The sequence below is a fragment of the Leptinotarsa decemlineata genome, unplaced genomic scaffold (assembly GCF_025532065.1).
Source record: "Leptinotarsa decemlineata unplaced genomic scaffold, Ldec_3_MD MMD2_tig00000882_RagTag_RagTag, whole genome shotgun sequence".
Lineage (NCBI taxonomy): Eukaryota > Metazoa > Arthropoda > Insecta > Coleoptera > Chrysomelidae > Leptinotarsa > Leptinotarsa decemlineata.
In genome coordinates this window covers 19,777,195-19,801,754 of record NW_027412556.1, presented here as the reverse complement: position 1 = coordinate 19,801,754, position 24,560 = coordinate 19,777,195, and the positions used below count along the sequence as shown (strand labels likewise).

General features: G+C 33.0%; 1 protein-coding gene across 1 annotated transcript in view; it reads left to right on the top strand.

Annotated features, from left to right (window-relative positions):
* Window positions 1-24,560, top strand: part of LOC111514070 (UBX domain-containing protein 1) — a 34,028-nt gene that overhangs the window by 4,915 nt on the left and 4,553 nt on the right. The window contains exon 3 of the mRNA XM_074175196.1: window positions 14,839-15,134. Coding sequence (XP_074031297.1) covers window positions 14,839-15,134 — 296 coding nt within the window. The remainder of the gene's footprint in view (window positions 1-14,838; window positions 15,135-24,560) is intronic.

Genomic DNA, 24,560 nt, shown 5'->3' with positions numbered 1-24,560 from the left:
AGAAGATGTTATGAAGAATGCAATCGAGGAAGAGAATTGTTTTGTCTTTAGTAAATGAAGGTGAAAAGAATTCTTCTCAATCTTTACCAACACCAACTTTGAAACCATCCAAAGGTCAAATCAATTGTAACAGAAACAGACTAATCAGCTACATTTCAATGTACCAAATAATTTTCAAACCCTGCAATTTCGTTATGCATTCTCCAAAAGTTTCCCACTAATTAACAAGTTTCTGAAAGATCTTCAAACGTAAATGTTTGGACTCCAATAATTCAACAAGTAAATAAACCAATACCAATGTCTACTTCCACCAGACATTCACCTACAAGACAAAATTTCTTTAAACCACAGACTAAACTCAACTGACAACTTACACAATCTAACAGAACCTAATTCATCTTATGATGATAATTAGTTAGAACTGTCATGATACTGACATGATTAATGCAGAACCTGATTTTGAAATAAATAATCAACAAGAATGCTAATATGAATTTGATAATAATTGCCCAGTATTCAAAGAAAGCCTCAACAACTTGAAAAAAATTACTTTATCGGCCTCTGGAATGGAAACATCTAAGAATTTCATAATATAGATCAAATAAATTTACCTTTTATAAAAATGTCAGATTTAATTTTGAAATAGATTCTGATGGCCATATCTCATTGATCAACCCCCAACTTTTCAGATTATATTGTTATAAAACCAACTCTTATCAAAATTTCTTCATGGACAAAAAACTGCAAAATTTTAAACGCATATTCCAGCTTTTTCAAAATCTTCGACAAATCAACAAAATATTTTTACACTTTTTGACTTCCAGTCATTTTTTGATGGTCTCATAAGCTTTAGAGGTATCTCAGAAATATGGATTTTAATTGGAACCTTCAAAAAGAATATTTATATTGAAATAATATTTTTATCCCAGTCTATCGATGCCTACCTTCAGAATAAAAAATAACTGTAAATGAAAATGGAATTTTTAAAACAAATCTTCCAATTAACACACTAAGAGGTGGAACTTATTACTTTCCACATAAAGAAATTAATTTTCATTGTTTCATACCTGAAGGAATCGTGATTGTGAAAAATGTTCAAGATTTACTTGAAATTCGTAACGTTAACATTGAAGACACTTATGTTCTCAGATACCCTCTGCCAGTTTTACCAATTGATTCATTGGAAATATGTTATACTGAGAATAACTAACTTCCATGCCTACATAAACCAACAAAAAATAGAAAACATGTGTACCGTCATACAACTGCTTCTTCGGGCATGTTACGTTTTTGTAGAACTGTTTAGTGAAATCCTCATAATAAAGTGTTTTTTGAGTACGTTAGTTATGGATTTTCATCAAGTATCGGCCAATTTCATCATATATAGAAAACTTATTAATATTCATATCGATACTTCGTCAATATCAAGAAAAAAAATTCTTACTGTTATTGATAAGTTTTCCAAATTCGCCCAAGTATACCCAATGGTAGGAGTCGACTAAATGAATGTTCTAAAATCTACAAAACTACAAAAATAAATATAGATTTCATGATTGTTTAGCGAGTGAAAGCTGGGCATGACTTTACAACTCAGTGCATGCAGTAACTTCTACAGAAATTTTTTACGATATATTCAATTACCATTTTGATTCATGCTTTCCTAAAATAACAGTTGAAGAAAAAAACAATCGAAACAAACATATTCAACAGTCAAATCCACACTTAGTTCAACTCAAAGAAGATATGAAAATATTAAACACTATATTGAATTCCGGTAGTACTAATACTAATGAAACTGCTGCGTATAGAATGATTCTCAAGGAAAAGAAAATGGAGTATGAACATGAACTTTCTCAGCAAAAAAAGAATATTATAATTAATGATATCAGAGAATCAAGTAATAAACCTAAAACCATCTGGAAACATATCAATAATATTACTGGTAAAAAGATTTTAAATAATCAACTAGAGCATTCTCCAACTGAGTTCAACATTCATTTTTCCACCCAAGCTGATAAAATACTAGAACTTCTGCCCACTGCCAAAAAGTCATTTGAAGATTTCCTTTTACAATCCAACTTAGTTGCGCATACCTCACTTACTTTTCTACCAGCTACAGAAAAGGACATTCATGATGTAATCAACTGTGTTAGAAATTCACACGCTACAGATATTTTCGAACAGCACATTATTATTTAAAGAGAACATTGAATTTCTTGTTAGCCCCATCACTCATTTAATTAATACTATTTTGTGTGATGGGATATTTCCTGACAAATTGAAAATGGCAAAAGTAATACCCCTTCACAAGGGAGGAGACAGAAGAGAGCTCAACAATTATCGGGGAATAGCTTTAGTTCCCATCACGGCGAAAATGTATCTTAAAATCAGGGAATATTTTGAAAGTAATAAACTGTTCACTGAATGCCAGTTTGGGTTTCGGAATAGTAGATCTACATCTGATGCAGTGAAGAGATTTGTGGAGTTTGTAACTGAAGGATTTGAGGCCTCTTCTAACTCATTAGCTATTTTTGCGGATCTCAGCAAAGCTTTTGACTGCGATTGCCATTATATTCTTATAAAAAAGTTAAAATTTTATGGTTTTTCGCACATAGCTATACAATTGATGATCTCATATCTTCAAAACAGATCACAATCAGTGTACTGTAATAACCAAATCAGTGAAAGTTTTCCGGTAAACAACGGAGTTCCCCAAGGTAGTGTGTTGGACCACTTTCGTTTTTAATATATTTGAACGACTTACCTGGAAGTATGACTGCCTTGACAACTTTGTTTGCGGATGATGCAACATTCACTGTAAGAATTAGTGATAGATACTCAGTAATCCAGGAGTGGAAAGAAAATATAATACATCAATCCACAGAATGGTTCACCGCAAGTAAACTGATTCTCAACGAGAATAAAACCAAAACACTTATTTTTGGAAAGAAAAACACATCTGAAGAACACGTTTTATTTTTAGGACATAACATTGATCCGAGTCTGAGCTGAAAAAATCACATCCAGCAGTTAACTAACAGATTGTCCAAATCGATATTTGCAATCAGAAGACTTAAATCAGTTGTGAACTTGGAAGCTGCTCTCTCCACTTACTATGGAATGTTTCATAGTGTTATGGTTTATGGTATCGTTGACTGGGGATATTCCTGTCACATTACATCAGTATTTACCGTCCAGAAAAGAGCTATACCACTGAAAAATGCCCCATTAGCTAAATTTAAACTAGTACTCAAGCATCACCTCCTTCAAACCGCCTATTATGATATATCTGAATTTCAGTACTCATCATGTTGAATTTTATATATACCTCAGGTTTACCATTTTTATATGTAATTATTTTTTATTAATGATTATTGTCTGTTAGGTCCATGTTATATTCGTAAAGAAGATATTTATTTATAAGACATATGTACATATTGTGTCTATATATGTTCTATTATTTCATAAATTGTGTTAATTTTAATTGTTCACTGTGATATTTTACATTTATACATTTTTACTTTTTGAATCTACTGTATGTGACGTATGTATATACACTTCTGTGTAATGACATGAATAAAATATATATCTATCTATCTATCTAACTAGACGGTTTGTTAAACTTAATATCACATTATGGTACTCTGTACCATCGTATGTGATTTTATAATCAAAATTTTCATTTTGGCAAACTACATAAAATAAATATACATTACACAACGCAAAAAATCCTAATTCTAACAACTAGAGTAGAACGATTTCATTCCACATTTCTTGAACAAATAAAAATGAAAACACGTCAAAACCCCAAAGAAGTCCTCAACAATTTGATAAAGTACTATATTACATTATAATAATTCAGTTAATTCATCTACTACTTTTGAAATTGTCTCCGGGCATTATAACTCAATGCAACCTTTTGACACAGCGGAAATAGACATATCGAAATAAATTTCTGAAATTTGTGCAAACTACATAAAATAAATATACATTTTACTACGAGAAAAATCCAACTACTGTATGGAACGATTTCATTCAACAATTCTTGAACACTAATAATAAAACACGTCAACATTCCGAAATTCCTCAATAATTTAATAAAGTACTCCATGAATTGAAAGAGTATATTTTTAGGAGAGATACATTTTTGGAAAAGAAAGTTTTTGGCTTTCTACTTCTCCATCTTGATACAAAAAATGTGGGAATATCCCAAAGAAAGGAAGGAAGCAATTAATTTCAAAACATAACTCTATACAAAGATGTGTAGATCATGCAAAGAAGTAACTTTCGGGTACAATCTGGAAGAAAAACCCCTTCTGAAACAGCTATTTTCATATAATCAATGAACTATAGGAAAGAAAAATACTTTCGAAACAAATACTTTTATATAGTAAACGCTGAATTATAGGAAAAACACTATTCTCTATTCCGTTTGTATTCCAAAAATTCGTATAGAATCGAATCAGATATTATTCACAGGATTTCTAGACAATATTATCAATTGAGGATACTCTACAAAAACACACTTTTGTCTATTTTCCATGATATTTCTTTATTGTTGACTAATTTCGGTCATTACACCATTTTCAAAACCAGCTAGATTACATTTAAATCTGACTAATTTATACCTATGTTGCCTATCTTATAAATAATTTGGTACCTATATTATCTATACCTGGAATATCCCTGAACATAACAAAACAAAACTTTTGATATAATGTAGGTTTTGGGAACTGGATTATAGGTTCAGGAGAGGACTATTGTTTAGATCAAGGTGTTCCTTGAGGATAATAGAATTGGGATTTTTCTTTTACTTGTTTATTTCCATAGATTCCAACAGAAGACTACTTGCATGAACTCCCATCCACCTGCCAGACCAGTAGTTTCATATACCAATACTCCTAATTATAAGCTGTTGAAATTCTTAAATTGCAAATTCAGGGAGATCACTAATTTTAAACCTTCCCACACCATACAAAATTCTATATACCTGACAAACAAACTCAAGGACATAAAAATTAACAAAAACATTAAATTAGTATCGACATGAAGAACATGTTTCTAAATATTCCAACAAATGAATGCCTTCCCTTGATAAAAAACATATTAGATAGACATAATACTAACCCATATGTCAACAGTGAACTCTGTGAACTGTTCAACACGTGTTTAAAACAAAACTATTTTAAATTCAATAATTCATTTTATATACAAAACTCAGGCCTACCGATGGGATCACCGCTAAGTCCGTTACTAGCGGATATTTTCGTGAATAATTTAGAGAATTATCTCATTTTAAATAACTCTCTGTTCCATAAACATATTGTGTTCTGGTTTAGATATGTAGATGACATATTAGTAGGGTTCGATGGTTCAACGAGACAAATAACCCGTTGACTTGAAATTCCTCAGTGGTCTACACGATAAAATCAAATTCACCATAGAGATAGAAGAAACAATAAGATATTTTTTTTAGATATGGCAATATCTAAAAACAATGATAAACTCGACTTTAACATTTTCCGAAAAAACACATTCACAGATTGCACTTTAGTGCACCTTTTGACTCTTACAACCCGATTTCACAGAAATTATCTGCATTCAGGTCAATGATACATAGGGCTGCTTTCACAATACCCCTTTCTGATCAAAACCTCCGAAGTGAAATCGCAATAATTGAACAAATAGCAGTTAATAACAAAATACCTACTACTCTAGTTAACAACATTATAATGAAATATCAACAAAAATCAGTAATGAAAGAATTATATTCAATTTCCACAAGACCAGAACACAAATATATTATTATATTATTTAGGTAGAATATCCGAGAATTTAAAAAATTATCTTTCAAAATTCAATCTACAAACATCATACACATCCAAAGGAAATTTAGGAAACAGATTATTTAATGCTAAACTTAAATCTGGTATATATCAACTAGAATGTGGTGAATATACAGGCCCAACTGGTAGAAATTTTTATATAAGGTATCATGAACATGTCATTTCAGATAAAAAATCATTAATGTACGAACGAACATCTTCAAAATTCTAATCATAAAATAGATGAAGATAATTTATAAATCCTCCACACATGCGAAAAAGGGAAAATGATGAATCTGTTGGAATCTATGGAAATAAACAAGTCAAAGAAAAATCCCAATTCTATTATCTTCAACTTAAAACTTGATCTAAACAATAGTCCTCTCCTGAACCTATAATCCAATTCCCAAAACCTACATTGTATCAAAAGTTTTGTTTTGTTATGTTCATAGGTATAAATTAGTCAGATTTAAATGTAATCTACTTGTATTTGAAAATGGTGTAATGACCGAAACTAGTCAACAATAAAGAAATATCGTGAAAAATAGACAAAAGTTTGTTTTTTGTAGTGTATCCTCAGTTAACATGAATTTCCACAAAATAAACAGGTCGTCAATCAAAGAAGTAATAATATTAATGAAAGAAGTAAAATTTCACTTACATGGAACACTGTCATCCTCACTGCTAGATATCCGATGTTTCGCCGTAAGACACTTGCCTTATTGGCTCTTCAGTAGCAAATAAGGATAACATTATAAGGAAAAACACTACATCGTTCATATTTACGATTTTTTGTCACGGAATGGGTCGAATCCACCCATGTCATCGATGATGACAGTACGTAAATAACATTCATTCGCTCATTTGATTAAATCCCAGCTATAGGAATCTTGTTTGAATTGAAAGGGTATATTTTTAGGGGAGATTAATTTTTGGGAAAGAAGGTGCTCAATATTACATTATGATAATTCAGTTCATTCATATACTGAACCTACTTGATTTGAAATTGTCATTCCACAATTTTCGAATAGTAAGAATAAAAACACGTCAACATTTCAAAGAATTCCTCAATAATTTGATAAAGTACTCCATATAACATTATAATAATTCAGTGCATTCATCTACTGAATCTACTAGATTTGAAATTATCATTCCACAATTCTTGAACAGTAAGGAAAAGAGCCAAAGACAGTTTCCAAAAATGGTGAAATATATATGAAAGAGGAAACTAGAGAGAAACTTGCACCGGAATACACTGAGCTTTAGGAGTCTGAGAAATATGTATTTTGATTGGAAATTTCAAGGAGTATATTTATATCAAAATAATATTGTAATCCCAGTGCATGGATGCAGATTATACAATAATAACAATTGAACCAAACACAAAATAAATGTAAAACAGAATCGTCTTAATATTGGAAACATAACTTAAAAAGACACAATATATATTAATTAATTTTTGGTACTTTCAAATGGAACCAAAGTTTTTACTCTTAATCCTCATACTTTTTCACCCTAGCAATGAATTTATAAGTAGTAGTAATAACTTTATTCATCATTAAAGCAACCTACAGTTCCTTAAATAAATGCTTATCAGACTAGTCAATTATGGATTTACATACAATATCTCAATATCAAAATAATTATCTGATAAGGAAAAAAAAAATTACATTGAACATTCAAACTGTCGAGAATCTGCCTATCTTTCAGAAACTGCCAAAATCATCATACTGCCAAATACTCTTTCATAGAATAAAATGCATTATCAACAACAAATGCCAATAGTTAACTTTTCAATTGATTTAATTGTTCGAAACGTAAATAATCCTATTTTACCCATCAATGAAGAAACAACTGGAAGTATTTTGAGTTAACATACATTTGTAAGTTATCTAAATATTTCAGATTTTTTTAAAGAATATATCATGTAGATACGCAACTGAGTTTCATTAACGAGAAACAAAATTTAAACTATAATTCCGAATTATTATCGCGACAGGCAAATATTTTATCTACTGACATTAATCCCGTGCTAGGAATAGCACGCACAAATTTTGACTTCTGAGGGTTTTCATTCGGAGGAGGGCGACAGCTGGTTAACGAAAAAAAAAATCGTACCTAATTTGCTACTAAGAATATATAAATATATTTTATTCAAACGTAGGTCAAAGAATCAATATAATTCTGAATCATCTAAGTGACAATGACAAAATAAATCAAGATAAAATAAATGATGAAATCTCAGTAGCAAGATAATGTTTGACACACATAAATTGTACTATGTTTTAGATCAAATGACATATATTAAGTGGAAGTAGAACCTCTGTCGTAGAATAAATCCAAAAAAAGCACTGTTGCCGAACACCAAAACTGCAACACTCTTATCGACGCGCGTTTCACCAATTTAGTTGGAGTCTCTTTGACGCGAGTTTCACAAACCAAGTTGCCTACTTCATCTCCTGAAAACTCCAACTTGGTTGGTATCGCTCGTGTTGAGAAGAGTGTTGCAGCTGTGGTGTTTGGTAACTGTGTTTGTTTTGAATAAGTCAAATATACTTGTAAGTATCTCCAGAGCCAATTGAATCAAATTGTTAATGCAATAACATTTGCAAACTTCCATAGGGCACATCCGACATATCTGTCATCAATTGATTTGAATTCTGTCATAAAAAATTGACAAAATTATATGATGAAGAACTAGTTGCTGATTTCAAAAACCAACATAGTTATTCATTTTGGGGAATACAGTTGATTTTTACTAACGAGAGAATAATTTTTCTTATACACTTCCTATTACTGATGCCCATTACATTTCAAACATAGTTCCTATATCCCATTCCAATCCAAATAAAATCATTTCATCCCAAAAACCCTTCCTCATATTGTATGAGAGAACATAACTACTATACCAATACCAGGAAGATCTTTGTGCAGAAATAGAAGATGCATGCTAGTGACAAAATCACCTGCAATCCGAAGAAGACTACATCGCCATAGTCATGTTAAAGAACAAAGCCACCAATTGCAACATAGTGAATGTCCAATATGAAAAATTGCTCATGGTATTGATGATCTTGCAACAATGAAATTCAGCTTCCATCATTGATTATTTCTCACCTATTTACCAGGCTGGATAAACTGAAACTTTACCAAGATGAACCTAGAGCATGCACATATTTGTGTATTTTTGCAAATAAAAACAATTAGACAATTCAGTTTTTTCTTTATAAAACAATTACACACAATATAAACATAGTGGATAAAAAATGCCACTTATTTTCTGTCATTCTAAATAGGCAGAATGACAGGAAAGGTGTAATTTCTTATTCAATACCGATATAAAGCTGAGTTTTATTATTTCGAAATCTGCTCATAACAAAAACATACGTGAAGATATTACTTAGGTTAGGTTGTTTTGTACTTGAGTTAGGTTGTTTTGAATTGTGAAAGGTAAATTTTTTGTCAAAAAAGGTGACATTTTAGCTTTTTGATACTCAAACAACCTGGCTGTCACCACTTTTTGATCTTTCAACAAATGATATCAGTACTGCATTAAAGGAAGGAAATAATTTTATTCCTAGTAAAATAACATTTAAAAGTTAATATTCAGCAGTATTCCTTTGGAACACTCTATTGTAAACATGAATATTCTGTTTGAAGAATTTGAAGATGAAAAAATTTTCGAAAATGATATGAAAATTGTTGAATTAATTGACTATAGAATTCCAAAGAAACTAGGTACATCAAAGATTGAGTCATTTTGAAACTCTAGATGAATTTTATTTTTTCAAAGATTCAGAGTGAATAGAGAAATTATATTGCATTTACATTTCTGAATAATAATAAGTTGATGGATATAGCCGTTACTATGTGGTAGGAGAGCGTCATGAAAAATGGGAATTTGAACTTCCTCTTTTTTTTTATATTTGTTTGAAAATGTCCTTGTAGGACGAAACTGCAATAACATTAGTCACAAATACAAGTGGTATACAAACATAGGAAGTTTTAATTCTCATTTTTCATGATTTCCAAATAATATGTAAGTTCCTCATCTGTATTTTGAAATTTTGTGAAAAGATGAATAATGAAAATATAACTAAAATTCTAGCATCAATCAGTTACGTGAATGTCCTTGATTTTTTACAAGAGGAAAGAATCAGAGTTATTTTGACTAGATAGGTCTATAATATCTAGAATAATAAAGTTGCATGTGGAATCTCCAGGCTCAAACCACCGCTGGAAGAGTTCCATGGTAAAGTTAAGTTTTACGAGATTCCTAGATTTACCAGGGTAATTGGCTAAGTTGACGGTACCTGCATTTGAATCAATTCACCTGGCAAGGCATATGAGTTTTTGAGGTGTGAAATACAGTTTGGCTGGATTTGATAAGTGGTAATGATGCTGAATTTTATAGGAACTAAGCAAATTAGTTTTCTAATAATATACAAGTTACATACAATGCTGATATGAAAATAATGGACATATTTGCACGGTGGCCAGAATCCTCTAATGATATAACCATTTTCCTCAACAGTGAAAAATTTGTAAAAAAATTTTTATTAGGTACGTTTGCCTCAACAGTATCCTTGATGCAGAAATTTTGAAAATTAAAACAACTAAATAGTATTTACAGTATTTTTGGAAGGAAATTTAAAAACATCAATGTCTACTATATGTTTTATCAGGTGGTAGAGGGCTCGGCTTCATGAATTATTGCTTGACTCCATTACCTCAATTAAATAATGAATATGAATGAAAATATAACAAGTTTTACAACTCTACTAGAAATATTGTTGAATATTTAATCGGCATTTTCACGAACTACCCGAAACCGATTTGATATTCACAAACTTTATTTCCAAAAATATCACATGTTTCGCTATTACAGTACCTAGCATTTTCGTAGTGAATAACATATTTTTTCCGGTGTAGTTTATTAAATTACTATGGGTCTTCATCAAATAAAGACAAGAGTCAATCAGAAAATTAATCGGCCTTTGGAAAAGATGATTTCTTTGTTTAGTGTGTGGTATAAAACTAAAACTAGAAAATACTTTGCCTAGCTAAGGAAATGAATGAACCTGAGCCATCTGCTTCTGAGAATATAAAAGAAGATGAATTCGATTATTTAATAGTAGAGAAAATGATGTTAATCTTATTTAAAATCAGTTTATGGATGATAATTTTGCAAATTTGTAGCATACGTTAATGCAGTTTTGATTTTTACAGTGCCCAACCATGGGCATGAATATTTTCCGAAAGAAAAGATTACGTGTACAATAAAGATTTATTCAGTAATAAGCCTTTTTTTAACCAACTCATTAAATAATAATCACTCCATAATTCTCATAAACACATTGCTGAAATAGAAACAAATATTGTCTCATCATTGAAGTAGGAAAAACGACAAATTTTATATCTCACCATATTTTACAACTCTTGAATTTGTAGATTTTGATATTCAAATCTATCAGCCTCATATATTATTCTCTTTGTTTTTTAAGGACAAAACACAAGAACTACAGAAAAATCCTTAAGGCGCTCTAGGAGCGGTGCCTGTGCGAAATTAGCGACTAACGTTGAATTTGAATTGAATTGAATTTCCATTTGGAAAAACGTGCTCAGGAAGTTTATTCCACATAAACGCAGTTCTCCAAATGAAAGAGTTCTTGAACAGGGAAGTTCTAGTTGTACTAAGTTGAACCTCAAATCGATAAGCAGCCACAGTCCCTCGCGTATTTCTCATACATATCGCTCTTGGAGGAATCAAATGTGCCAAGTCACTTGAACATTTCCCGTGAAAGTATCTATAGAAGTGAGACAAACACCCAACCTTTTTTCGATGTTCCAGACTATCAAGGTTGCAAGTGATGTTCGCGTCTCCAATCAGGTCAATGGCTCTTTTTTAGATGGAATCCAACAGCTTCACCTTCAGGGTATGCTTAGGGGCGGAGAACATTCTTCCAAAGAAGGTCTGATCTGAGCTTTATAAAGCATCAAAAGTTTCTGAGGTGTGTACAGTTTTTTAGTTCGGAACAGTGTCCCAAGCTTTTGAGAAGCAGCCTTTGCAGTTCCATGTCGCTGGAACTGTAAGACACATTGGTGTCCATTTCAACCCCCAACAAACTTATCGAAGCAGAATTGTCTGTTCTGACATTATTATATCCGATTCAGAGACATTTATCTTTTTGGAGAAGCCCGATGCCTGAGTTTTTACGGCATTAAATTGAACCTTGTTAGTTTCACCCCAATTCGAAATCATTTCTAGATCCTTATTAATAAACGCAACGTCCTACTGCCGGTGAAGATGTATATCTGCAGCCTGTGTCCTAGAATCCAAATGGAATGACGAGACAAGTGTGCTGCCGTCAGCAAAGCAATATATTGGATTCTTGGGTTTTTCCAATACAATAAAAAGAGGGTTGGAAACTATCGAGAGATATCCATCGACGGCCACTTGCAGCGAATGTTCTTTCAAGAAGTTGGAGAGCCATACACAAAAATGATCCAACAAGACATAGCATCGAAGTTTGGCAAGCAAACTCTCATGCCACACACGGCCAAAGGTCTTATAAATATCAAGTGCAACATCTCTTGACTCTCCATGTTTCTCAATTACGTTATTCCAAATATAAGTGACATACGATAGAAGGTCGCCTGTTGATCTTTATTTTCGAAAGCCACATTGATGGTCGCTCAAGATGATGAAGCCTTCCAAATATTCAAGGATATATTTGTTTACGGCTTTCTCCATGGTTTTTTATATCACTGATAGCAAAGCGACTGGTGAATTCTAGTGTGGGAAGAGTCGGTGGTTGGTGCCTTTCTCAGAAAATCTACTGTGGAGTGGGACGCAAATTGTTCAGCTAGTAATTTTTTTTATTGCTGATGTTGCAATTGAACCATCCACTTGTATTAGTGGTGGAATTGTGGATTTTGTAAAGTATTGATTAACAGCTTTAGCTACCGGCCAGAAGGATCTGGACCCATTGGGATTGTCAAGCAGTTTATTCCTAATTATCTGATTGTGAAATTGTTTACTTTCATTCATTTTAAGTTTGCAGCTGTTGCGAATCAACAAACCTAGTTCGGTTTTCGGCACTGGAATTTTTGCGCCACTGCCGGTAGGCGAGATTTTTGAAGGCGACAGCTTACTCACAATTTTTGTTGAACCAAGGTTTGCCGTTAGAAGTTCGTTTCATTGAAAAAGGAATATATACATTCATGACTGGTAGAATAACTTCCGTGACCTCAGAAGCACAAGTTGATGGATCATTATAGCTGAAACAAACATCAAGCCAGGGAATGTTTCGGAAATGGTCTTAAAGATCCTCCCACATAGCAGATCTGTAATGCCAAACTTTGCGCGGCTTAGATTGTTCCCCAATATTTATCGGTAATTCACTCAACGCTAAAATGAGTTTGTGGTCAGAAGATCCCAATGAAGATCTCACGGTGACTGTGTTAATTTCTGGATTGGTTGTTAGGAATAGATCTAGAAGGCTAGCATATTCTCCATCACGGTCAGGAATCCTGGTTGGCTCATTTATAATCTCTATTGGTATTTTCACTAGTACAAGTATTTTTCAGTAGTTTCTTCTGCATTTATGCATGATTAGTCTTTCATCCACATGGCGTGTACACTTTTCTGCCAATTCGGAGGTTGTAAGAACCTTCACACTGTATCTGGTCATCGACAAGAAGAATTATATCTACACTAACTGAAAGATTTTCCTAAAATCCGAAAACATTACATTGCTGTGAGAAAGGCTGAATATAAGATCAGAAGACTATTAATAGTGATTTTTCTTTATTCAACTCAAGACATTCTAGCAGGTATTGTTTGAAAGAAGATACTAATGATAATAATTCCTTGATTGCATCTATTCATCACTGATAATGTTTCAGTTCCTCATGTTTCTTTTTCATAAACCATATCCGTAAATATTTGGAAAGCTTCAACATCTTGAGCGATTATCGATTACACGCTTGATATTTCTAAGGCTTTTGACCGTATGTGGCATGAAGGTTTGCTGGCCAAATTTCGACGCTACGTCTCTCCAGTTTCCTGAAAGAACGTTCCCTGCAAATAGCTGTCGATGCATATCTCTCGAATACTTTTACTTTTTGAAAAAAACAAAAATCCAATATATTGCTTTGCTGACGACAGCACACTTGTCTCGTCGTTCCAGTTGGATTCCAGGACATCGACTGCAGATGCACATCTTCACCGGCAGCAGGAGGTTGCATATCTTAATGAGGATCTAAAGGTGATTTCGAATTGGGGTGAAACAAACCAGGTACAATTCATGCCATGAAAACCCAGGCATCGGTTTTCTCAGAAAAGATAAATGTCTTAATGTTGGATATAATTATGTCAGGACCGGCAGTTCGGCTTTCTGCTTCGATAAGTTTGTTGGGGGTTAAAATGGACACCAATATGTCTTGGCACAATCATGTCGATGGAATTGCAAAGGCTGCTTCGCAAAAGCTTGAAACACCATTCCTAACCATGAAACTATGTATAGAGCTCCACTCCCAAACATACCCTGAAGCTGCTGGATTCCATCCAGAAATGAGCCATCCGCCTGATTAGAGACTCGAACATCACTTGCAACCTTGATAGTCCGAAACATCGAAGAAAGGTTGGAAATTTGTCACTTTATATATATATATATATATATATATATATATATATATATATATATATATATATATATATATATATATATATATATATATATATATATACTTTCACGGTACCGCCTTGAGGATTTTCCTGTAGTGCCTGTGTTTTGTTCTTGAAAAAATCTTTCTATCTTTCTTCATCCTCGAATTGAATAATTTCATTCAGGTAACTATTTATTTAGATGTGATATTTTCACTGGACAGTTTACAAAACCACACCACGTATATCTCTATATATTTAATAGCTTTCTCTAGCGTTTTGATACTACAGTCTAAAGTTTTATGTTATTGAATGAACATTTTTTCAGTGTTCAATATTTTCCAGGCCATGAAAATTTTTCCGAGTCAACGGAAGAGAAAAAACCTCTAACAGAAGAAGAGAAGAAAGAACAGTTGGCTAAAATCGAGGCAAAGTTAAAACAGCGAAGATTGGAACGTGAAGCCAGAGAAAAAGAGGAGGCTCTGATAAAAGAAAAAAACCGAATTAAGTCGGGAAAAGAACTTTTGGAAGCGAAAAAGAAGCATGAGGAATTAGAGATGAAAAAAATTCTTGAGCAAAGGAAAAGAGAAAAAGAAGAAGAAAGGATAGCCAAGCAGAGGGTTAGAGAACAAATTGAACAAGTAAGCGGAACACATAATTTTTTCTACAATTTGAAAAAAATGCTCATAGTCGTGAATTTTAAAAATGAAGATCAAAGTAGTTGCCCAGTTGCTTATAAAATCGATGACATTAAATCGAATATTTGGTTTCGATTTCAGTATATGCTTAGACTTACTTTTCCTGTGTGAAATTTAGTACTTAAATACAGTTGGAATGATGAAAGAATGTACATGTGTCATCAATTTGTGCACCTGATATAATTCCACAAACTGGAACAATCTAATGAAAACGAAACTATGTGACCACTATTCTGAAAAACCTCACATTTTGATAAAGAATTGCTTTTATTTTTGAATTTCACTTATAGTGAAAGCCGCCCCATATTACGGTTTTGGGTCAATTTCATAAAATTCGTCATCACTTCATTAATTATTCTATAAAAACATATTTCATATTTCACTTTCCTACTGTGATATCTTGCATTTCAAATGTTTCAGTATGTCGAACATTAGACAGAGTCATTCGTAATTTGAGATTAAGATTTATAATTACGGGGTCGTTCAACTATTACGTAACGCAATTTCTGAGGGTCTTATAAACTGTTACGATGCGTTACAGGGGCTGGAGGGGAGAGGGTATGTTATTCTCATTTTGTTTGCCAGTATTCGTCATTGTTTTAAATGCTTAATACGGAGAAGCATATTGAAGTGATCATCGCGCTTCCAACAATATACAAAGTGTAACTGAATAAGTGTAAAACATTTGAGGAGGTGATTCCTCATCGAATAAAAGATAGGATCTTTCATATAAATAAACTTCATTGGAGCATCCCTTGTTAAGATACAGGCCCTTAAAGGATGTACATAAAATTTGTATAACAATTTTTTTCACAAGCACTGAAAAAGTTACAATATTGAAATTAACCTGACGTTTTGTACTTCCAAAAAGACACTTAGCCAGTAACTTATTTGGTTTACCCCATGGTTGTAAGGGGTGGAAAACGCAACCCCTAAAATTTATTTCCAATGTAACTTTTTGTCTTATCATTTGTTTACCATTTAAAATATTATTTCCGATAGCCTGTTTCATTCTAAACAAAAAATGTTTCTTGGGTTTTTTGCCGAAAGTAAACCAGTTCACAGCAAAAAATTATTTTACGAACAACTACAGAGATACATCGTCATAAATGCGAACTGGGTTTATTGTTATTTTGTAGCTAGTACCTACATTAAACGATTAAAGGGTAATAAACAAAACTAATTTATTAATAACAAAACACACAACATGTAGAAATCATAGTAAGTGTTCAATATGTCTACCTCCAGACATTACGCATGCGTCTAGACGTCGGCGCATTGAGCGACATATTCGCTCAAATATTCCTGGAGTCTCTCTGATTACCCTGCACGCATCGTTGATGCGGTTTCTTAAGTCCTCTACTTCGCGAACAGGAGTACGATAAACCAAATGCTGTAAATGGCCCCAAATAGAGAAATCGAGAGGATTGAGATCCGGGGATCGAGCGGGCCAGTTCTGTGGTCCTCCTCGACCTATCCACTGATTTGCATATGTATCGTCTTCAGAAAGTCACAATTTCTTCTAATCATTTCCAGCATCCAATTGCAAAATTCAAGACGGTTAGGAAAGTCTCGCGGTAACAGTGCCTGTACTCGTTGCAGATGGTAAGGGTATAAGAGTTGTTCCTTTAAAATTCGAAATAGCGTCATATGATCAACATTTAGCTGGAAAGCAATGTTTCTAATACTGGTAGTAGGTTGTTCTTCAATCAAATTAAGTACTGCTTCCACAAGCTGTGGTGTTCATACTTCTCGATGGCAACCACAATCCTGCATTCTTTTGTCGAATGAACCATATTCTCGTAATCGTTGATGAAGTTGAACAAATATTCTATGTGAAGGATGCTGCCGTTGAGGATACATTTCAGCATATCTTCTAGAAGCTTCTAACCCATTCCCCTGCGACAGACCGTTAACGTAATGCACATCAGCCATTTCCTCATTTGTGTATGCCATTTTAATAACAAGTGAATTATTAAAGTAACAAATTGAGAACAGAACAACAACACACAATTAGTATTGATTCAATTTCGAAAATTCACAAACTGACAGCGTCATACCAATTTAATTGTCACTATCGCTAATAGCGACCTACTAGATAGATTAGTTTCGTATTTTCGCATTTTTGACAATGTATCTCTGTAGTTGTTCGTAAAAGAATTTTTTTCTGCGAACTGGTTTATTTTAGGCAAAAAACCCAAGAGACATTTTTTTGTTTAGAATGAAACAGGCTATCGGAAATAAATTTTTAAATGGTAAACAAATGATAAGACAAAAAGTTACATTGGAAATAAATTTTAGGGGTTGCGTTTTCCACCCCTTACAACCATGGGGTAAACCAAATAAATTTCTGGCTAAGTGTCTTTTTGGTAGTACAAAACGTCAGATTAATTTCAATATTGTAACTTTTTTAGTGTTTGTGACAAAAATTGTTATACAAATTTTATGTACCCTCTTTTAAGAGGCTGTATCTTAACAAGGGATGCTCCAATGAAATTGAATTAAGTCGCTTTGATACGAAAACTACGTTATTTGAATTATAGATTATTTTATATCAGTTAGCTTTCCGTTTTTTATTGCATTGCCAAAGGTTAAAATGAGTATGTGATTCAATTTCAAGAGATTATCAGTGAAAATGAAGGTGAAATAGTTGAAAGCATGAGAAGAACAATAAATGATGAAGCCGAAAATGTAGGTAGGGTCAGGATCAAATCAAGAAAATGGCGTGATTAAATGTAAGATTAGTAGTAAAAGTGTATTAGTTGAGCCTATCTTAACATGATTTAGTAAATGTTAATTTATGTGATCCTTAAATACTTATGATGCACTGTTTGGAACCAACAACGAGAATTCTGAAGAGTCTGGAATTTACGAAATTGAATGTAAGGACTGCGATGCAAAATATCATGGACAGACAAAAAGATCCATTAAAGTAAGATATAAGGAACACATAGCACACTTAAAATATGGAAGACCTGAAAAATCAGCAGTCGCTTATCATACTTTGCAACAAAACCATTCCATAGACTTCAGTTCATTAAGATTAGTTAGACAAGTTAACAACAACAGGCAACTAGATGAGAGTGTAGAAATAAGTGTAAGAAATAAATAAATAAGTAAACACAATAATGTTATGAATAACGATGACGGACCTATACCAAAGAGCATACTATATAGCTTGTTAAAATAAAATAAAACAATGTTGTTGGGTTTACTGATTACTACATAAGGACACATTGCAAAAATAAATTTGGATAGGCAATATTGTGAAATGAATCTTATATAGCTGAAAATTGTTTTATATGAACATATATTGTAAAATAATAGATAAGGCAAAATTGTAAAATTAATTTAGGTTGGTATACCTGTATGGTTGGTACGCCTGGATGGTTTACCTGTATGGGTTACCTTTAAATTAAATTTAAATATTTAAAATAAATAGGATTAACTCGCACTAGTTCTTAGTTTTAATCTTCCTCTTTGAAGATGATCACTTGGTGATCGAAACACGTGTCGAGGTGTTAAAAATAACGATTTGGTGTTAGGAAAAATCTCCAGTAATATTGATTTAAATAACAATATGAATAAAATAAACAATATATGCGTTACGTATAGTTAGAAATCATTTATTTTATTCATTATCGCAAACGCGATTAAAACAATAACAAAGGAATTTTAGCGACTTTTCATTACTTTGCTCAACGTAATTTTGACTTTTAGGGCAAAATGGTCACTTGGCGTTACGTAACGTCTAGGGTGGGGGAGGGGGTGCTGGAAAACGTTACGGCGAATAACATGGGTGGGGAGAGTCAAAAATTGCTTTATGTAATCCTTGAACGGACCTTACAGTATGAAATTTACCTACTGTGAAATATAATAATAATAGAGGTCTTAATTGAATTTTCATTTCAGTTTCACATAAGAATTATATAATTGTGCACGATTCACCATGACACTTAAGACTTTGATATACACTTTCGTTTTAAGAAATATAGACATTTATACTAAATTAATAAATCTCAGATCAGATTGGAGAATAACTAGTGAATAACTTTGATTAACAATGGAAAAAATAATTCACTTTTTTTTTCAAGGGAAATAACATTGTTAATGCTAAATTAATAATTTTCAGTTTGTACTAGTCAATAAATGTTTAATTTTATCAAAAAGCTAATAACTTTTTCCAAATGAAAAGGGGGTATTTGAAACCTCGTTTGTAGGTATTGCAATTATCTATCAAACACTTTTTAATTTTTGGAAACTGTATAAGCCGTTACTGAGAATAAGCTGTTTTATGTGTTTTAAGGATCTGCAAACAAACGATAAATATGATTTCTAAAAAACTCTATTGAAAATCCATTCAATTTGTGCTACAAACATATTGACGGACTTGAATTTTTGAATCAAATTTGCATAGAAACCCTACATAGTATGATATATGATGATGATGGTACCAATCTAACTTTGACGGGTAATTTTCAATTACTCGCTACACTTACATGGAACCTCATCAGCACCTTTTTGGATAATATTACAAGGTGTGAAGCAGAAATTTCATTCATATCATTAAGACTTCATGTTACGGAAGAGACAAATGTACTCGTGTCACGGTGACGGTATGTAAATATGCTCGTTGATTTAATCTCAGCCATGGGAAACTTGTTTAAACTGAAAGGAATATATCGAGAGGACCTTTTCTTTCAGTCTGTATCTGAAAGTAACTTATATGCATGAACTACACATCACATTTTATATTGAATTAAGGGTTTTCTTCCTTCCTTTAGAAGTTTTCTACAATTTCTGTATAAAAGATGAACAAGTATAAGTGGCTATTACCCAAAAACTGATTTCTTCTAAAAAAATACTTCTTTCAATTCAAACAAGATTTTCTATGCCTGAGATTGAATCATATGAATGTTTACGTACTGTCATCGTGAGTAGATTTGTCTCTTCCTTGATGTAAAGTCCTAATGTTATGAATGAAGTGCTTCATCTTGTAATTTTAACCGTAAAGCTGCTGATGAGTTAATAAGACAAATGTCTCATTCCGAATCTTCACAGTCCGCCATTGAGAATGACAGTGTTCCATGTAAGTGAATATCACCTCTTTCATATTCGATATTGTGTAGCAATCCTATGAATGATATCTGAATCGATTCCATCACAATAATTTCAAATTATGGTCAAATGCGCCTAAATAATGAAGCACTGACCGTATAATAAGAAGAAGAGTATAATTCGAATTATCTTGATAATTTATTCTATGTCTCGAATTATTATGAAAATTTTTTGCCAAAAAAATTATCCTATCAAATTTGTCTATTTCTAGTCATGTGTGTCGAAATAACCAATGAAACCATCATTACACCGATAACTACCCATGGATAGTTTTCACGGGTAGTTATCACTTATGTCATGACATTGCTAAGCAACCAACACAATAAAGTTGTTTGACATTTCAGTAATTCAATTTATTGCGAAAATGTCACTTCCTCGCTTTGGAACACCTATGCAGTAACCGAGGCAAATACAGCAAGATCAACGGAATATCATTATACGAATTGTTCTTTTAATAACTGTGTGTTCAATAAATAATTTTGTTCGAATTGCAAAAAATTTTCTCACCGAATATCCCTCGAACATTGATAAATAACTCATAATTTTATCACAACTTCCTCAAACACGTTATTTTAGGTTACATCCCTCCGCCTTCGGCGTCGGGATGTTACCAAATAACGTGCTTTCGAAAACTGTGATAAAATTATTTCGTTAGTAATCAATGTCCTTGGGATATTATAGCTGATAATCGAATTGTCGATTATTTCAATTCGAATTAGCTCATCACTAGTAGTTAGTAGATGATAGTTGTTCAACACATCAATTTAATCACTATTACCTTCCTGTTATCTCCCACATAAGTAAAATTTTAAATTCTGACTGTTTCATATATTAGATTGTGTAGCGATATCTGATTCAATTTCATAAAGTTTGGAGTAAACTGGATAGGAAAAAATTATTCTCGTATAATTCAATGATTATATGAAAGTAGTTGTTTCGAGGGAACTTTTTCTTTCGTGTAATTCAATGTTCATGTGCCCGTAGGTTGGGCTACCTATCGGGCGCATCCCCAGGTGGTGGATAGGATAACGGCCAGGGGACTGGAGGCAATGTCCGGGAAGCCAATGTGGCCTTACGGAAGAGGTCGCCGGACTCCTGGCCAGTGGCAGAAATGAGTAGGATAAGGGGAACTAAAACTCCCCAAAAGCCTTTGCAAAACATGCCACCGTGGACCAGCCTACCCAAGCTAAGGTGTAAGGAATCGTGCCGATAGCTGAATGGCCGCAGGGTGATATACGGTTACGAACGATCCCCTTGGGGAACTAGGCAAAACCTCATTGTAATCATAATAATAATAATAATATTTATTCACCATTTGTGATACATAGCGTATATATGGTAGGTCAATGATTATTTACAAAAAACAGAACGTCACTTATGAATAAAATTATGGGATCAAAGCTTGAATAAAAATTAATATTTGCATATACAAAGGTATAGGTACATATAGATATATAAAATGCTAATTAAAAAATGAATAAAAAAAAATAAAAAAAAAAATCTGAGCCGATGGCTGGGGATAAACAGAAATGTCCACCCCAATCTACCGCTTGGAATGAGGCTGGACATAGCAGATCACCTCGTAATGTAATACAGAGGACTAGGCGTAAGCCCATTTGCGGCGCCGAGGCCAAAAGGAGAAAAAGAGCGAAAGAGGCAGGAGTGGCAGCAACTATAAGTGCACCCTTCTCCTCCTCTCCAACTCCAACAGCAAGGGCACTGCGGCGGGCGCCAAGGGCTCAGCCTTGAATAAAGGCAAGGAACCGGTTGCCCCTGCAGAAAAGCTCCCTCACTTGTGCACCTCCATGGAGGAAACTCCAAGAAGGTTGAAGAAGCCGCTCAATGGCAGTGAGGTCGCTGCACCTTCCAAAACCTTCGCGGAGGCCACCGTGATACACCTCAAGATTGCCAAAGAGAGTATGTGTTCGGCGAGTCTTGGCCTACACCTGCCAATAATAATAATAATTTTTATTGGTCTCAAGAAACATGAAGTTTGTAGACAGGTCAGTAGAAAAATACATTTAAAAATTTATATAAGGTCATACATTAAAATTGGTTAGTGATAAAAAAATAGAAGGTATAACGCAATAGAAAAGCTAAATAATACATAAAAACAATGGCATTATACATTATAAATATATAGATAGATAGATAGATAGATAGATATGTTTATTCATCACTGAAGTTTTACAAGATACAGCATATAAACTTGCCTCCCTAAAACTTATCGGATTAGTCAGACATACAACAAATACAATTAGTATAAAAATAAAAGCATAAGCTACCCTATACCAATTTATATATACTATGAACGGAATGCTAAGAACTCGTCCATTGAATAAAAGGCATTTGAACATAAAAGATCAAACAATTTTGATTTAAATAATTTAAAGCTCTCAATTTCACCCATTAGTGTGACTGTGTGATTATAGCAAATAATTCCCTGATACATATATGAATTCTGTCCCAGTGATAAGCGAGAGAATGGCAAACGTATACAATTAGCGTTGCGTGTACTATAATTGTGGATCATAAAACCCCTCTCATGGCTGAAATGCCGTTTTTTTACCTCAAGAGTTATTAAATATATATATAAGCATGAAAGAGTTAGAATTCTCAAACGAACAAAGATTTCTCTACAGCTCTCTCGAGGGTTGGCTCTCACCATACATCTTAAAATTCTTTTCTGTATTATAAACACCTTTTGAATATGAGCAGAATTGCCCCAAACAATAAGACCATAACTCAGTGTGGACTGAACAAGACCATAATAAGCTAGCTTAAGAGTTTCCAGAGATACTGTTCCTTGTAGTTGTCGAATAACAAAGCAAACACTGCTTAGTTTGGATACAATATGATCTGTATGAACATTTCATGTGAGCTTCTGATCTATGTATACTCCAAGGAATTTACAATATTTTACTTGCTCTATGGACCTATGATCCATTCTTATTAATGGACTATGGTCAAGACTGATATTTTGTTGTTGAAATACCATAAAACAAGTTTTATTGATGTTGACTGATAATCCATTATTCTCGCACCATTGTTGGAATTCGCGCGCACATGTACTGCTAGTTGTAACAGTGCCTGCTAGAGATTTTTCAGCCACCAGCTGGTTTGTATCATCTGCATAGATAATCATTTTGCTATGAGATGTACATGAATATATAATATCATTAATGAAAGCAATAAATAGTGAAGGACCTAAAATAGAGCCTTGAGGTACACCAGTTGTTACTTTTAATCGGTTATATTTCACTTTGTCTACAACCACTATCTGTGACCTATCCTTTAAATAGGATTCTATCCAAGTGTTGGCCACTCCTCGAATACCTATCCTATAAAGTTTCTCTATTAATAATCTGTGATCTATAGTATCAAAAGCCCTACTAAGGTCATAATAAACGGCTATTGGATTTTGTTTTTCATTCAAGCAGTAATAAATATGGTTACATAATTCTTTTATAGCAGTTTCTGTAGATTTTTTATGCCTGAAGCCATGCTGACAATTTAGAATAAGATTATTTTGTTCTATAAAATTGCTTAACCGTGTATTGTAACTGCTTTCGAGGACTTTCGCGAATTGAGATTGTATACACACGTTTCTATAACTTCCGACGTCATTTCTAGATTCCTTACCCTTAAATATTGGCACAGACTTTGAGGTTTTGAGAACTTCTGGATATTTTCCTTTTTCATAGGATTTATTAATTATGAAAGATAGTGCATTACATATTATATCACTGACAAATTTAAGAGTAACCCCAGAAATATCATCAATTCCTGCAGAAGGTTTCTTAGTTGCTTTTTTTATAATGTCTTCGATTTCAGGTGGACTTGTCGGATACAGAAACATTGTGTTATAAGAAAAGGGGGAGAATTTATGGTTGTTCAGATCTGGTTTTGTATTTACCACATTCATGAAAAACTCATTGAAGTAATTACCTATTTTGAATTTATCATTTTCAAGTTTATCTTCTATATTTATTTGCAAAGTATGTATATAGATAATGATGAATTGTGCTATCAGTATAAATAAAACTACAGGTTTCTGTGGGTCATGAAGATATTTCTGTTTTTCTTGATGAATGTTTCGAATTCAAGTATACTAAAGAAACAGTTATTGGATAGTATCTGTTTTAATTGATTTTTGAATTGCGTCGAGGGTCTATTCCTAAACTCTGTGGGAAGAAGGTTGAAGAGCCGTATGTCGTCTCTTTGCGTTCGTTGCAGACGACATAATGGCAC